Source organism: Corythoichthys intestinalis, chromosome 5 (genome assembly GCF_030265065.1).
Source record: "Corythoichthys intestinalis isolate RoL2023-P3 chromosome 5, ASM3026506v1, whole genome shotgun sequence".
NCBI classification, from domain to species: Eukaryota; Metazoa; Chordata; class Actinopteri; order Syngnathiformes; family Syngnathidae; genus Corythoichthys; species Corythoichthys intestinalis.
Window position 1 is genome coordinate 1,788,823 of NC_080399.1, and position 17,305 is coordinate 1,806,127.

Genomic DNA, 17,305 nt, shown 5'->3' on the forward strand with positions numbered 1-17,305 from the left:
AACAGCCAAATCAATTCAAAAGGATGACATTTGATAACTATAATATTATGAGGTAACATTGGGTCACTTCCTTGTTCATTTTATGGTACTTCCTGTTGATTTTGTGGGAAATCAAGGTCACTTCCTGTGCAATTTGGACTGTTTCCTGTTGATTTTACAGTATTTGGGGGGCATTTCTTGGTCACTTTCTATGGATTTGGGGGCAAATCGAGGTCAGTTCCTGTCTTTTCGGATCATTTCCTGTAATTGGAGCACATAGGGGTCACTTTTTACGATTTTGGGGCACATCGAGGTCACTTTTTTGGGGCACTTTCAGGTCACTTCCCATACATTTTGGACCACTTCTTGTTGATTTACAGTATTTCCAGGTCACTTCCTGTTTATCGGTGACTTGACCTGTTAATTTTGGGGCGAATCCAAGTCACTTCCTGTAGATTTTGCACAATTTCCTGCTGATTTGCGGTACTTCTGGGTCACTTCCTGTTCGTTTTGGGACAATTCCAGTACTTCCTGTTCATTTTGGACCCTTTCCTGTTGATTTTATACTATCTTTTTATACTCTTATAAGTTTATACTATGCAAAAATTCAGTCCCAAAAAGAGTTGCGAAAAAATTCCATGAAAATTTTTGTGGCTGACTTTTTTTTTTTATTTGCAGCTGAGAAAAAAAAAAAAAGTTAAAAATATTATATAAATTATTTTTATTAAATAATAATAAAAATAATTATTAAAATTATATAAATAAAAAATTCAGCTAACAAAATGCTGACGTTTTTTGTAACTGAATTTTCGCCACAGAAATGTTTTGCTGCAAAATGTCACCAATTTTTTTTTTTTGTAACTGAAATTTTATACAGGAAAAATACTAACATAATATGGTTTATATTTTTGTAGCTGAAATTTTGTTATTGATTTTTTTGACAGGGAAGAAAATCTTCAAATTTAAGTGCTGCAAAAAAAAATTGGGGAATTGAAATTCAAACTTTGATGGCACTGATTGTCTACAAAAATACAGTTGCAAAAAATTCAATCACAAAAAATTGATTGTTTTTGACACAATTTCGACTGAATTTTTTGTAACTGAATTTTCGACTAATATTTTTTTGGGGCTAATTTTTCTCATCTTTTTTTGTAAGTGAAATTATATACTGAAAAATGTTTTTTGATTCATGTTAAATGTTGACTAAATTTTCAACTGAATTTTCGCCACAGAAATTTTTTCTGCAATTTTTTTGTCACCAATTTTTTCTTTGGTAACAAATTTTATACTGGAAAAAATTCTAAATAATATGTTTTAATTTTTTTTATTTATTTTTTTTTGTAGCTGAATTTTTGTTAGTTTTTTTTTTTGACAGGGAAAATCTCAGTTCAAATTTCAGTGCTGTAAAAAATAGGAATTGAAATTCAAACTTTGGTGGCATTGATTATTTACAAAAATATAGTCACAAAAAATTCTGTCATTTTTGTTATTGCTTTTGACAAAATTTTGACGACTTAAGTTTTTGTTACTGAATTTTCATCTCACAATACTTTTGTTGCACGTTTTTCCCATTTTTTTTGTAAGTGAAATTATTATGCATTTTTTTTAATCATTTATTTAAATTGTGAAAAATTCAACTGACAACATTTCAATTGAATCTTTTGTTGCCGAGTTTTTACTCCTGAATTTTTGTCACAAAATTTTTGTGATTTTTTTTTTTTTTTCTTTTTTGATAATCGGAAAAAATATCAGTTGAAATTTCAATGCTGCAAAGACTTTCAAAGAAATTCAAACTTTAGTGGCACTGATTGACAACAAATATATGGTTTCAAAAAATTTTGTAAAAAGAATTTTTGTTTTTGACAAACTCGACTGAATTTTTTTTAACTGAATTTTTGCCACACAATTTTTTTGTTGCTACATTTTTTTATATTTTGAATATTTTGGACCATTTCTTGTTGATTTTCGGCATTTCCGGGTCACTTCCTGTACATTGGTCACTTCCTGTTAATTTTGAGGCAATGCCAGGTCACTTCGTGTACATTTCAGATCATTTCTCGTTTGTTTCCGGGGACTTAGGGGTCACTTTCTATATTTTAGGGTCAATTCATGGGCACAGCATGTCCATTTTGGGTCATTTCCTGTTTATTGGTCATTTCCTCTAAACTTTGGGGAAATTACAGGTCACTTCTTGTACATTTGGGACCATTTGCTGTTCATTGACAGTATTCCTGGGTCACTTCCTGTTCATTGGTTACTTCCTGTCTATTTTGGGGCAAATCTAGGTCCGTTTCTGTGGATTTTAGATCATTTCCTGTTTGTTTTTAGGGCGGGTCATTCTGGGGTCACTTCCTGTTGAATTTTGGTGCAAATTCAGGTCACTTCCTGAATATTTTGGACCATTTCTTGGTGATTTACGGCATTTCCGGGTCACTTCCTGTTAATTTTGAGGCAATGCAAGGTCACTTCCTGTACATTTCAGATCATTTCTTGTTTGTTTCCGGGGACTTAGGGATCACTTTCTATATTTTAGGGTCAATTCATGGGCACAGCCTGTCCATTTTGGGTCATTTCCTGGTTATTTAAGGTATTCCTGGGTCACTTCCTGTTTATTGGTCATTTCCTCTAAACTTTGGGGAAATTACAGGTCACTTCCTGTTCATTGGTTACTTCCTGTCTATTTTGGGGCAGTCCCAGGTGACTTCCTGTACATTTCAGATCATTTCCTGTTTGTTTTTAGGGCGGGTCATTCTGGGGTCACTTCTTGTTGATTTTTGGTGCAAATTCAGGTCACTTCCTGACTATTTTGGAACATTTCTTGTTGATTTACAGCATTTCCGGGTCACTTCCTGTTAATTTTGAGGCAATGCCAGGTCACTTCCTGTACATTTCAGATCATTTTTCGTTTGTTTCCGGGGACTTAGGGATCACTTGCTAAATTTTAGGGTCAATTCATGGGCACAGCCTGTCCATTTTGGGTCATTTCCTGGTTATTTAAGGTATTCCTGGGTCACTTCCTGTTTATTGGTCATTTCAGTTTCTGTGCATTTGAGATCATTTCCTTTGTGGAGGGGCATTTAGGGGTCACTTTCTAATGATTCTGGGGCAAATACAGGGCACTTCCTGTACATTGTATACATGCTGTTGATATTTACAGGTTACTTGCCATTCATTTCAGATCACTTCTGATGGATTTGGTCACTGCCTGTTAATTTCTAGGTTCCTCCAGTAGCTTTTGGGTCACTTCCTGTAGATTTTGAGCCCGAGTGAATCGTACCTCTCGAAATACATAGTACAGAGTTCCCAAATACGACTATGAAACCCCGCCAACACAAAATATGGACCCCAAAATGCCCGGTGTCATTCAAGGAGCCACTCTGAAAGGGTTCATCTCTAGAAATATCCCCACTTTTCTGGTTTTGAGTGCAGATTGTGATTACACTAAAGAAGAGATCTGTACCTACCTTAGAAGATAGGATAAGGGCCTCCAAAATGAGAGCAGCTTTCCTGAAAGCACCAAAAGTTGAAACTTTGGAAGGCAGGCTCATTCTTTCATTTGACATCATAAGGCTGTAAAAGGATCAAAGTCAAGCACATTGAAGAGGGATTGGTGGGAGTTGACATTGTTCAACCAAATGTCATGAGCTCTTCATGTCTCCATCTATCTGCTGTATTTGAAAGATACATATATGTACTTGGAAAAGCACAATTCCTGTTCCCAGGTCATTTCCTGTTGATTTTGGGACATGTCTGGATCACTTTCTGATCATTTTCAGTTCAGTTTAAGTTTATTGGCCCCTAAGAAGGGGACTTCCTGTTTATTTCAAGTCACTTCCTGATGATTTCAGGGCAATCAAAGGTGACTTCCCTTCATGTTGTGACGTTTCTGTGTCACTTCCTGTTCATTTCAGTTGATTTTGGGTCACTTCCTATTGATTTTTAGGCAACCCTTGGTCACCTCCTGTTCATTTTGGGACATTTCTGGGCCACTCCCTAAAATTCTGTGTCACTTTCTGTTCATTTTGGAGCATGTCTGGGTCACTTTATTTTATATATATTAATGCTTTTACTGTTTTATTCTTAGTCTTTTTATTTTATTACATGCTAATGTGCACTTTGAGATTTGTTTTTCAAATGTAAAGTGCGTTATAAATAAAATGTATTATTATTTCTGGGCCACTCCTTAAAATTCTGGGTCACTTCCTGTTCATTTCAAGTCACTTCCTGATGATTTCAGTGCTTATCCTGTACATATTTGATCACTTCCTGTTGATTTTAGGGCAATCGTAGGTGACTTCCCTTCATTTTGGGACATTTCTGGGTCACTTCCAGTTCATTTCAGGTCATTTCCTGTTGATTTTAGGTTACTTCCTCTTGGTTTTGAGGCATTCCCAAGTGGTATCCTGTTCATTTCGGGTCACTTCCTGTTGATTTGGGTCACTTCCTATTGATTTAGAGGAAACCCTAGGTCACTTCCTGTTCATTTTGGGACATTTCTGGGCCACTCCCTAAAATTCTGTGTCACTTTCTGTTCATTTTGGAGCATGTCTGGGTCACTTCCTGTTTATTTTAGGTCATTTCCTGTTGATTTTAGGTTACTTCCTCTTGGTTTTGAGGCATTCCCAAGTCATATCCTGTTCATTTTGGAACACTTTTGGGTCACTTCCTGTTCATTTCAGGTCACTTCCTATTGATTGTGGGTCACTTCCTGTTGATTTTGGGGCAATCATAGGTCACTTCCCTTCATTTTGGGACATTTCTGGGTCACTTCCTGTTCATCTCAGGTCACTTCCTGTTCATGTCAGGTCACTTCCTGTTCATTCAGGGTCACTTCCTGTTCATTCTGGGTCACCTCCTCTTGATTTTTATGCAACCCTAGGTCACTTCCTGTTCATTTCAAGTCACTTCCTGATGATTTCAGGGCAATCATAGGTGACTTCCCTTTATTTTGGGACGTTTCTGTGTCTTTTCATGTTCATTTCAGGTCACTTCCTGTTGATTTTGGGTCACTTCCTCTTGATTTTGAGGCAATCATAGGTCACTTACTGTTCATTTTGGGACATTTCTGGGCCACTTTCTAAAAGTCTGGATCACTTCCTGTTCATTTCAAGTCACTTCCTGATGATTTCAGGGCTTATCCTGTTCATATTTGATCACTTCCTGTTGATTTTAGGGCAATCGTATGTGACCTCCCTTCATTTTGGGACATTTCTGGGTCACTTCCAGTTCATTTCAGGTCATTTCCTGTTGATTTTAGGTTACTTCCTCTTGGTTTTGAGGCAATCATAGGTCACTTACTGTTCATTTTGGGACATTTCTGGGCCACTTTCTAAAAGTCATATCCTGTTCATTTTGGGACACTTTTGGGTCACTTCCTGTTCATTTCAGGTCACTTCCTCTTTATTGTGGGTCACTTCCTGTTGATTTTGGGGCAATCATAGGTTACTTCCCTTCCTTTTAGGATATTTCTGGGTCACTTCCTGTTCATCTCAGGTCACTTCCTGTTCATGTCGGGTCACTTCCTGTTCATTTAGGGTCAGTTCCTCTTGATTTTTAGGCTACCCTAGGTCACTTCCTGTTCATTTTGGGAAATTTATGGTTCACTTCCTAATAATTCTGGGTCACTTCCTGTTCATGTCGGGTCACTTCCCGTTGATTTTTAAGCAACACTCGGTGATTTCCTGTTCATTTTGAGAAAATTATGGGTCACTTCCTGATAATTCTGTGTCACCCTGTGCATTTCAGGTCATTTCCTGTTCGATTCGGGTCACTTCCTGTTCATTTTGCTTCACTTCCGGTTGATTTTGAGGCAATCACAGGTCACCTCCTATTCATTTTAGAGTGTTTCTGGGTCACTTCCTGTTCATTTTGGGTCACTTACTCTTGATTTTGAGGCAATCATAGGTCACATCCTGTTCATTTTGGGAAATTTATGAATCACTTCCTAATAATTCTGGATCAATTTTTGTTCATTTTGGAGCGTTTCTGGGTCAACTCCTATTCATTTCAGGTCAATTCCTGTTGATTTTGGATGACTTCCTGTTGAATTTGAGGCAATTATAGGTCACTTCTCATTCATTTTGGGATTTTCAGATCATTTCTGATCATTTTGGAGGGTTTCTTGTTACTTCCTATTCATTTCAGGCCACTTCCTGTTGATTTTGGGTCACTTACGCTTGGTTTTGAGGCAATCTCAGGTAACTTCCTGTTTGTTGTGGGACGTTTCTGGGTCACTTTGTGTCCATTTTAGAGCATTTTCTGGGTTACTTCCTGTTCATTTCAGGTCACCTCCTGAAATTTGGGTCATTTTCTTTTGATTTTGAGTCACTTCCTGTTCATTTTTTAGCATCTCTGGGTCACTTCCTGTTCACAGAATTTTTAATCCTGTTTTTTTTTTTAATTTTATTTTATTTTTTAAATTTTTTTTTGGGGGGGGGGGATTCGCTAAATTCTTTTTTGTTTTTTTTGCAGTCACTTTCTGTTCAATTTTGGGGCAGCCTACGATCACACCCATTTTGCATCACTTCCTGTTCATTATGGGTCAGTTCCTGTTTATGTTGCATCACTTCCTGTTCACTATGGGTCACTTCCTGTTCATTATGCATCACTTCCTGCTCATTTTGGGACACTCTGGGATCACCACCTGATCATTTTGGGGCATTCCAGGTCACTTCCTGTTCGATTTGGTCCCTTCAAGTTCATTTTGGGTCATGCTGAGGTCACTTCCTGTTCATTTTTGGGGCAATCTTGGCGTACTTCCTGTTCATTTTGTGTCACTTCAAGTTCATTTTGGGGCATTTCTGTGTAACTTCCTGTTCATTTTTGGGACATTTTTTGCTCACTTCCTGTTCAATTTGGTCCCTTCAAGTTCGTTTAGGGGCATTTCTGGGTCACTTGCTGTTCATTTTGGGTGTCTTCAAGTTCACTTTGGGGCTTTTCTGTGTGACTTCCTGTTCAATTTGGTCACTTCGAGTTCATTTTTGGGGCATGCTGAGGTCACTTCCTCTTCATTTCTGGGACATTTTTGGCTCACTTCCTGACAAAATTTGGACAGATTTTTTTTTTTTTTTTTTTGTAGCTGAATTTTGGTAATGGCAAAACAATCTGTTTGAATTTCAGTGCTGCAAAAAATGTACTTATAACTGGTGGAACAGATTAACGACAAAAAATTTAGTTGCAAAAAAATCTGTCATTTATTATGTGACAAAATTTTTACAGGTTGAATGAATGAAATGAAAGAAATATTTATTGTCATCATCATCGGTATCATTGACAATCATTGACAATTACAAAATGTGATATGATTTGCCCGAAGGAAGAAAGAACCGAAGAAAAAGACAAAGGCAGACGGGAGGAAGCATAGCACTCATGGCATGGCACTCTTCAATCTGTTCATCCAATTTTAATCGAAGTGTGGGTTCAGATGTCATCATTAATTTTCGAGTTGGGTCAGCTCATCAAGACTCCTTATAGCTTTAATCTTCATATCTTGCATCTTGATAAGGATCCTGCGATCCGAGACCCAGGTGTTGGCTATTTTCCCAGCTTTCTTGAGTTGACGTGCTTTTCTTGTAATTTTGGCATTTCGGCGAGTCAAGTTGTCATTGAAAAAAAATCTTCGACCCTTTCAGGTGGCGGTGCTGGTTAAGCAGGGCAGTCTTGGTCTTGTGGTCTGCCAGATTCATGAATACTGTCGCCGGTCCTCTCCCCCCAGACGGGAGCAGAAAGCAGCGACGGCTGTCCAGCGGTTCCATGTTTATTCCATACTCTTTCAGCTTAGCGATTGCCAGTTGTGCCACTGTATCACCTGGGCTAGGCGTCAGTTGTAATCCCGAAATGATGAGCTCATTTGCGCGTCGGCAGTGGTCGAGATCGTCAGCCAAATGTTCCAGCCTTTTGATGCGAACATCTCTCTCCTCGACCGACTGCTTGAGTTTCTCGTTTTCAGCACGCATTAACTGGAGCTCTGTGATGATTTCATGATTTCTCCTTTGATTTTCTTGATTCTGGCTTTGCATCAAGCCAGTCAAGGAGACCTCCAATTTTTGTATGGAGGATTTGATTTCATCCAAGTCTCCAGATTTCAAATTCTTTGGAGCCATACTGGGAGTCGAGCTTGCTGGCCCCGAGTTGGCCCTGAGGGCTTATCGGTTGAGATGAGTTGCTCGTGGGAGCTCGGAAGAGTGCGTCTGCACACAGCTTGAGCTGAATCAAGAATCCAATCCAGGTTTTTGTGTAACTGAATTTTTAATCCAGATTTTAAAAATTTTTATTTATTTTTTTGGTTTAGCTAAATTGTTGTTTGATATTTTTTTGTGTGGCTGAATTTTGGTAGTGGGGAAAAAAACAAATAAAAATCTGTTCGAATTTCAGTGCTGCAAAAGCTTTTTAGGAATTTAATGACAAAGTTGCAAAAAATATTCAGTTGTAAAAAAATCTTATACTGATTTTTTTAACTGAATTATTACTCCTCATTCTTTTTAGTTAAATTTTTATTCCTGTTTTTTTTTTTTTTTTTTTTTTTTAACTAAATTCTTAGAGATTTTTTTTTGTGTGGTCACTTCCTGTCCAATTTTGGGGCACCTAAGATCACTTTATGTTCATTTTGCATCACTTCCTGCTCATTTTGGGACACTCTGGGATCACCTCCTGATCATTTTGGGGCATTCCAGGTCACTTCCTTTTCATTTTGGTCCCTTCAAGTTTCTTTTTTGGGACATTTGTTGTTTCTTCCTGTTTACTTTGGTCACTTCCTGTTGTTTTTAGGGAGTTTCTGGGTCTTACTTTGATTTTGTGGATATCTCGAGGACGTTTTTTTCCCCCAAAAATAACAAGTGAGTGTTCTAAGTGCCATTGGAAATGTATGGGGAAAGTTTTGTTACATTTTAGCCAAAAGCTGGCTGATAACGTTTGCTTTTGCGAACTTGGAAAAGCACAATTTACGGCAGACATCTTGAATTTAACGAGCTTCGGCACGACTCGGAGCATACGAGGGAGTCATTGTGCCGACTTGACGACCGGACAAAGCGGTCATTCTGCTCCGCGGCCCACAATTTTCTCTTTGTGCGTCTTTGCGCGCCCGCGGACGGCTGCGTAATTGCGCGCGGACGGGTCGCGAAGGGACCGGGACACAAGGGGCGATTGACACACGCCTCGCCGATCGCGGCAGAAGTGGACGCCATGACGCCGTGCGCCCGTATAGTTGCCCTCCTGGCCTTCCTGATGTTGACCTTCACACGACAAGGTGACCTCTCTAACCTCCCTCTCTCTCTCCCTCCCTCCCGCTTTTCCTTCCTCCGGTGTCCTAAGCCGACGTCCGTCCCGCAGGAGGCGCCCTCCGTTGCTACAAGTGCTCGGACTACACGGGCCGATGCGAACGCGTCCAAGAGTGCACGTACGAGGACGCCTGCCTAACCATCGGCGTACAAGGTCGGTGGGGCGCCATTCTCAAACTGAAAATACGCCTTTTCTTTTCTTCCATATCAAAAATATTTTTATACTCATTGGGGACACTACACGTCCAATCCGCTTGAAGTGGAAGGGACGGCGACGTTCGTTCGCTGCCGTGTCTCCCGCACAGATTTACGTTTATACCATGCAAAAAACTCAGTCACAAAAAGTATTGGGTTACAAAAAAGTTTGTAGCTGATTTTTTTTGTGGGGGCAGCTGAATTTTTCTTATAATAGTTTTCTATTTTTTATTTTATTTTATTTTTTATTTTTTTGGTAAAAAATTCAACCGACCAAATTTGGACTGAATTTTAGTTTTTGGGGGACTGAATTTTGATCACGGGGAAAAAAATCAGATCAAATTTCAGTGCTGCAAAAATTTGGGGGGAATCCAAACATTGGTGTGGCAGATTGACGACAAAAATTTAGTAGCAAAAAAAATATGTCAATTTTTTTTGGTCAAGTTTTTGACTTAATTTTTACCGTTTTTTTTTTTTGTTAGCTATATTGTTGTTATTTTGTGGCTGAAATTTGGTAATTTTTAGGAATTCAATGGCACAGATTGACGACAAAAATTTAGTTGCAAAAATATTCAGTTCTAAAAAATTAGTCAAAAAAATTGGGGGGAGGGGGGGCAAAATTTTGACTGAATTTTTTGTAACTGAATTATAACTCCTGGCTCTTTTGGGGTAAAAAAAATCATCTGTTCGAATTTCAGTGCTGCAAAAATATTTAGGAATTTAAACTTTGGTGGCACAGACTGACAACATAAATTTAGTTGCAAAAAAATATGCCAATTTTTTTGGTCAAATTTTAGACTGAATTTTTACGTTTTTTTTTTTTTTTTTAGCTATATTGCTGTTATTTTGTGGCTGAAATTTGGTAATAGGAAAAAAATGTTCAGTATCAGTGCCACATTTTTTTTATACAGCTATGTTGTTGTTAGTTTTTTTGTGGCTGAAATTTGGTAATGGGAAAACAATTTGTTCAAGTTCAGTGCCACATTTTTTTAGGAATTCAATCGCACAGATTGATGACAAAAATTTAGTTGCAAAAAAATATTTAGTTCTAAAAAAAAAGAGTCAAAATAATTTTGGTAGGGACAAAATTTTGACTGAATTTTTACTCCTGATTATTTTGGAGTGAATTTTTGTAATTTCTTTTTTCTTTGGTGGCTGACATTTCATAGGATTGACGACAAAATTTTAATTGCAAAAAAATCTGTATATCAAATCTATATATATTTTTAGCTGTATTGTTAGTTTTTTTCTATTTTTTTTGTGGCTGAATTATGGTAATTGGAAAACAATAAAATAATCTGTTCTATTTTCAGTGCCACATTTTTTATTTTTATAGGAATTCAAAGGCACAGATTGACGACAAAAATTTAGTTGCGAAAAGTCTGTTAAAATGTTTGTTTTTTTTAATACAAAATTTCAACTGTGTTTTTGTGTAACTGAAGTTTTACTCCTAATTTTTTTTTTTAACTTTATTATTATTTATTTTTCAATTTTTTTGTGGCTGGATTTTGGTAATGGGAAAAAAAATCTGTTCAAATTTCAGTGCCACATTTTTTTTTAGGAATTCAATGGCACAGATTGACGACAAAAATTTAGTTGCGAAAATATTCAGTTCTAAAAAATTTGGTGGGGGGGGGACAAAATTTTGACTGAATTTTTTGTAACTGAATTTTAACTCCTGGCTCTTTTGGGGTAAAAAAAAATCATCTGTTCGAATTTCAGTGCTGCAAAAATATTTAGGAATTTAAATTTTGGTGGCACAGATTGACGACATAGATTTCGTTGCAAAAAAATATGTCAATTTTTTTTGGTCAAATTTTTGACTGAATTTTGACTTTTTAAAAAAAAAATTTTTTTTAGCTATATTGTTGTTATTTTGTGGCTGAAATTTGGTAATGGGAAAACAATTCCTGGCTTATTTAGGGTTAAAAAAAATCATCTGTTCGAATTTCAGTGCCGCAAAATTTTTTAGGAATTTAAGTTTTGGTGGCACAGGTTGACAACAAAAATTTAGTTTAAAAAATATTCAGTTCTAAAAAATTAGGCAATTTAGGCAAAAATTTTTTGGGGGGGGTACAAAATTTGGACTGGATTTTTTTGTAACTGAATTTTAACTCCTGGCTCTTTTGGGGTAAAAAAAAAATTCATCTGTTCGAATTTCAGTGCTGCAAAATTTTTTAGGAATTTAAACTTTGGTGGCACAGATTGACGACATAAATTTAGTTGCAAAAAATCTGTTAAGATGTATTTTTTGACAAAATTTCGACTGATTTATGTGTAAATGAATTTTTTCTCCTGATTTTTTTTCTTAGCTAAATTGTTATTTTGGTAGTGGGGTAAAAATATGTTCAAATTTCAGTGCCGCAAAAAAGTTTTAGGAATTCGATGGCACAGATTGACAACAAAACTTAAGTTGCAAAAAAAAAAAAAAAAAATCACTTATAAAAAATTTAGTCAATAAAATTGGGGGGAAAAAAATTTTGACAGATTTTTTTGTAAGTTCATTTTTACTCCTGATTTCTTTTTTAGCACTTTTTTGAGGCTGATTTTGATAATGACAGAAAAAAATAGGAATTCAAATTCAACATCTGTCAAAAGTTTTGTGGTAGATTTTTATATTTTTAATTGTTAAAAATTCAGCCAACAAAATTGCGACTGAATTTTTTGTAACCAAATTTTTGCCACACAATTTTTCATTGCTATATTTTTGCTACAATTTTTTGGGGACAATTTTTGTTACTGGGGGAAAAAAATGACTGATTTTTGTAGAACTGAATTTTTACCCCTTATTTATTTATTTATTTTTTGGGGCTAAATTGTTAGGGTTTTCTGTGGCTGGATGTTGGTAATGGGAATAATCTCTTTGAATTTCAATGCTGCAAAAATTTTTTGGGAATTTCAAATTTATGTTTTGGTGGCACAGGTTGACGACAAAAATTTAGTTGGAAAAATACATTTTTGTGGCTGTTTTTTTTTTTTTTTTTTTGCGGTTTAATTTTTGTTCAAATATTTCTTAATTTGTTTTTGGGGGGGCGGGGTATATATACTGTATATGTTTTTTTTTTTTTTTTTCTGGCGACTTAATTTTTTGTCACTCATGTTTTTGGAGCTTAATTTGCCCCCCCCCCCCCCAAAAAAAAAAAAAAAAAATCAAAGTGATTCCATTCACACCGCACAAAAATTGAAATGTTTTGACCACGATTCTTTTTCAGGCGGCGAGACGGTGCGCCAGTGCATCCGCTTCACGGACTGCGACAACTCTCGTCTGTCTCAGATGTTCCCGTCCGTGGCGTCGTCCTTCTGGTACCGCTGCTGCAACAACAACCTGTGCAACTCCAGCGACGGCGCCCCGGGCCCGACTCGGCCCTCCGCGCCGTTGCTCGTGGGCTGGTTGCTCGCCGTCTCCGCGGCTTGCCTGTGATGTCGCGCGTCCTCGCCAATAGTTCAATTCTTTCGTAGAGTTCATGAATATTAAACCAGATATGAAAAGATGTGCTGTGAGACAACGTTTGTCAAGTTGATTACTTTGTATTTTGGGGGCTGAGGGGAGATAATGTGAAGATCCACATACATCATATCATGTAGGCTGCAATATTAACATTTGTTGACAATCAAAAAAAAGAAAAAAACACAGGTATGTCCCAAAATGATCAGGAAGTCATTCAAAATGAACAGGAAATGACCCGGGAATGCCCCAAAATGAAAAGGAAATGATGCAATACGAACAATAAGGGACCTGGAAGTGCCATGGAATCAACAAGAAGTGACCCAAAATGAACAGGAAGTGACCAAGGAATCCCCAAAAGCAACAGGAAGTGAACCAAAAGGAACAGGAAGTGACCAGGAAATGTCCCAAAATCAAGGAATGCCCCATATTTGAACAGGAAGTGACCAAAAATGAACAGGAAGTGATTAAGGAATGTCCCAAAATGGACAGGAAGGGATGCAAACTGAACAGGAAGTGACCTGGAAATGTCCCAAAATGAACAGGAAGTGACGAGTTTTTCAATTAAAAGAATTATTTTTTAACTTTTTTTTTTTTTTTTCAAAACAAAGACAAACACAGTAAATATTTGTTTTAGAAAATCTGTATTTGATTGGTTTAAATTTAAAATGTCTTATTTTGAAATGGTTTATGAACTGATTTTCAAATGTTCTAATTTGACTCTTTCCTCCCCAAAGTGAACAGGAAGTGACAAAGGAATGCACAAAAAATAAACAAGAAGGGATGCAAACTGAACAGGAAGTGACCTGGAAATATCCCAAAATCAAGGAATGCCCCATACTTAAACAGGAAGTGACCCGAAGTGACCAAGTAATGTCCCAAAATGGACAGGAAGGGATGCAAACTGAACAGGAAGTGACCTGGAAATGTCCCAAAATCAAGAAATGCCATATGATTGAACAGGAAGTGATGCAAAATGAACAGGAAGTGATCCGGGGGTGCCCCAAAATGAATAGGAAGTTACAAGTTTTTCAATTAAAATAATTTTTTTGAATGACTTGAATTCAAACTGAACAGGACGTGACCTGGAAATGTCCCAAAATCAAGAAATGCCATATAATTGAACAGGAAGTGATGCAAAATGAACAGGAAGTGATCCGGCGGTGCCCCAAAATGAACAGGAAGTGGCGAGTTTTTCAATTAAAATATTTTTTTTAAAACTTTTTTTTTCAAAAGAAAGACAAAAACAATGAATATTTGTTTTAGGAAATCCGTATTTGATTGCTTTAAATTTAAAATGTCTTATTTTGAAATGGTTTATCAACTGATTTTCTCATTGGAGTTCTTCCTCCCCAAAGTGAACAGGAAGTGAAAAAGGAATGCACCAAAAATAAAAAAGAAGGGATGCAATTGAACAGGAAGTGACCTGGAAATATCCCAAAATCATGGAATGCGCCATATTTAAACAGGAAGTGACCCAAAATGAACAGGAAGTGACCAAGGAATGTCCCAAAACGGACGGGAATGGATGCAAACTGAACAGGAAGAGACCTGGAAATATCCCAAAATTAAGGAATGCTCTATAATTGAACAGGAAGTGACCCGAAATGAATGGGAAGTGATCCCAGAGTGTCCCAAAATGAGCAGGAAGTGATGCATAATGAACAGGAAGTGACCCAAAATGAACAGGAAGTGACCCATAATGAACAGGAAGTGACCAAGGAATGACCCAAAATAAAAAGGATGGGATGCAAACTGAACAGGAAGTGACCTGGAAATGTCCTCAAATCAATTAATGCCTCATAATTGAACAGGAAGTGACCCAAAATAAACAGGAAGTGCTCAATGAATGTCCCAAAATGAACAGGAAGTGATGCAAAATGAAAAGGAAGTGATCCCAGAGTGTCCCAAAATGAACAAGAAGAGACCTAGAAAGTCTCCAAAAATAAACTGGAAGTTACCCAAAAAGAACAGGAAGTGATCTAAAATAAAAAGGAAGTAACTGAGAACTGTCCAAAAATCAAGGAATACACCATAATTGAAAAGGAAGTGACCCAAAATGAACAGGAAGTGATCAAGGAATGTCCCAAAATGAATAGGAAATGATGCAAAACAAACAGGAAGTGACCTGGGAATGGTCCAAAATGAACAGAAGTAGTGCAAAAATAGAACGGAAGTGACCCAAAATGAACAGGACGTGACCAAGGAATCCCCAAAAGCAACAGGAAGTGACCCAAAAGGAACAGGAAGTGGGCTGGAAATGTCCCAAAATCAAGAAATGCCTTATAATTGAACAGGAAGTGACCAAGGATTGTCCCAAAATGAAGAGGAAGTGACCCCAGGTTACCCCAAAATGGCATAGGAAGTTACCTGGAAAGACTCCAAAATAAACAGGAAGTGACCCAAAATGAAAAGGAAGTGATTCCAAAATGCGCAGAAAGTGACTTGGAAACACCCCAAAGTGAACAGGAAGTGATGCAAAAAGAACAGGAAGTGACCAGTAATAAACAGGAAATTTATTTCAGTGCCACATTTTTTTAGGAATTCAATGGCACAGATTGACAACAAAAATTAAGTTGAAAATATTCAATTCTAAAAAATGAGTCAAAAAAATTATGGGGTTGAAAAAATTTTGACTGATTTTTTTGTAACTGAATTTTAACTCCTGGCTTTTTTGGGGTAAAAAAAATCATCTGTTTGAATTTCAGTGCTGCAAAATTTATTAGGAATTTAAACTTGGTTGACAACATAAATTTAGTTGCAAAATATCTGTTAAGATGTATTTTTTGACAAAATTTCGACTGATTTATGTGTAAATTAATTTTTTCTACTGATTTTTTTTTTGGGCAAATTTTTTACTGAGTTTTTACCTTTTTTTTTTTTTTTAGCTATATTGTTGTTATTTTGTGGCTGAAATTTGGTAATGGGAAAAAATGTTCAATATCAGTGCCACATTTTTTTTAAAGCTATATTGTTGTTAGATTTTTTGTGGCTGAAATTTGGAAATGGGAAAACAATTTGTTCAAGTTCAGTGCCACATTTTTTTGTAGGAATTCAATCGCACAGATTGACGACAAAAATTTTGTTGCAAAAAATATTTAGTTCTAAAAAATCAGTCAAAATAATTTTGGTAGGGACAAAATTTTGACTGAATTTTTACTGTTGATTATTTTGGAGTGAATTTTTGCTTTTGTTTATTTTTTGGTGGCTGAAATTTCATAAGATTGACGACAAAATTTTAATTGCAAAAAAATCTGTATATCAAATCTATATATATTTTTAGCTATATTGTTAGTTTTTTTCTAATTTTTGTGGCTGAATAATGGCAATTGGAAAACAATCTGTTCAATTTTCAGTGCCCAATTTTTAATTTTTTTAGGAATTCAAAGGCACAGATTGACGACAAACATTTAGTTGCAAAAAATCTGTTAAAATGTTGGGGTTTTTTTGGACAAAATTTCAACTGTATTTTTGTGTAACTGAAGTTTTACTCCTAACGTTTTTTTTAACAATATTATTATTTATTTTTCAATTTTTTTGTGGCTGGATTTTGGTAATGGGAAAAAAAATCTGTTCAAATTTCAGTGCCACATTTTTTTTTTGGAATTCAATGGCACTGATTGATGACAAAAATTTAGTTGCAAAAATATTCAGTTCTAAAAAATTAGTCCAAAAAATGTTTTGGGGGGGGGGGGGGGGGGCAAAATTTGGACTGGATTTTTTGTAACTGAATTTTAACTCCTGGCTCTTTTGGGGTAAAAAAAAATCATCTGTTCGAATTTCGGTGCTGCAAAAATTTTTAGGAATTTAAACTTTGGTGGCACAGATTGACGACATAAACTTAGTTGCAAAAAATCTGTTAAGATGTATTTTTTGACCAAATTTTGACCGATTTATGTGTAAATGAATTTTTTCTCCTGATTTTTTTTCTTAGCTAAATTGTTATTTTGGTAATGCGGTAAAAATATGTTCAAATTTCAGCGCCGCAAAAAAGTTTTAGGAATTCGATGGCACAGACTGACGACAAAACTTAAGTTGCGAGAAAAAAAAATTCCCTTGTAGAAAATGTTGTCAATAAAATTGGGGGGACTACATTTTGACAGATTTTTTTGGGAAGTAAATTTTTACTCCTGATTTCTTTTATAGCACTTTTTTCAGGTTTGATGAGAGAAAAAAATAGGAATTCCAATTCAAAATCTGTCAAAGCTTTTGTGGCAGATTTTTATATTTTTAATTGTTAAAAATTCAGCGAACAAAATTGCGACTGAATTTTTTGTAACCGAATTTTTGCCACACAATTTTTTTGTTGTTATATTTTTGCTACAATTTATTGGGGACAATTTTTTTTACTGGAAAAAAAAAATTGACTGATTTTTGTAGAACTGAATTTTTACCCCTGATTTTTTTTTTT

The 17,305-nt window shown here is 36.1% G+C and overlaps 1 protein-coding gene across 1 annotated transcript; it reads left to right on the forward strand.

Moving 5' to 3' along the window:
* The first annotated feature begins 8,619 nt into the window (after positions 1-8,619).
* LOC130916500 (CD59 glycoprotein-like) lies at positions 8,620-13,386 on the forward strand. The gene is made up of 3 exons (XM_057837272.1): positions 8,620-9,223; positions 9,307-9,408; positions 12,662-13,386. Exons 1-3 carry the CDS (start codon positions 9,160-9,162, stop codon positions 12,868-12,870), a joined length of 375 nt encoding a protein of 124 aa, XP_057693255.1. The 5' UTR covers positions 8,620-9,159; the 3' UTR covers positions 12,871-13,386.
* Positions 13,387-17,305: the final 3,919 nt, after the last annotated feature.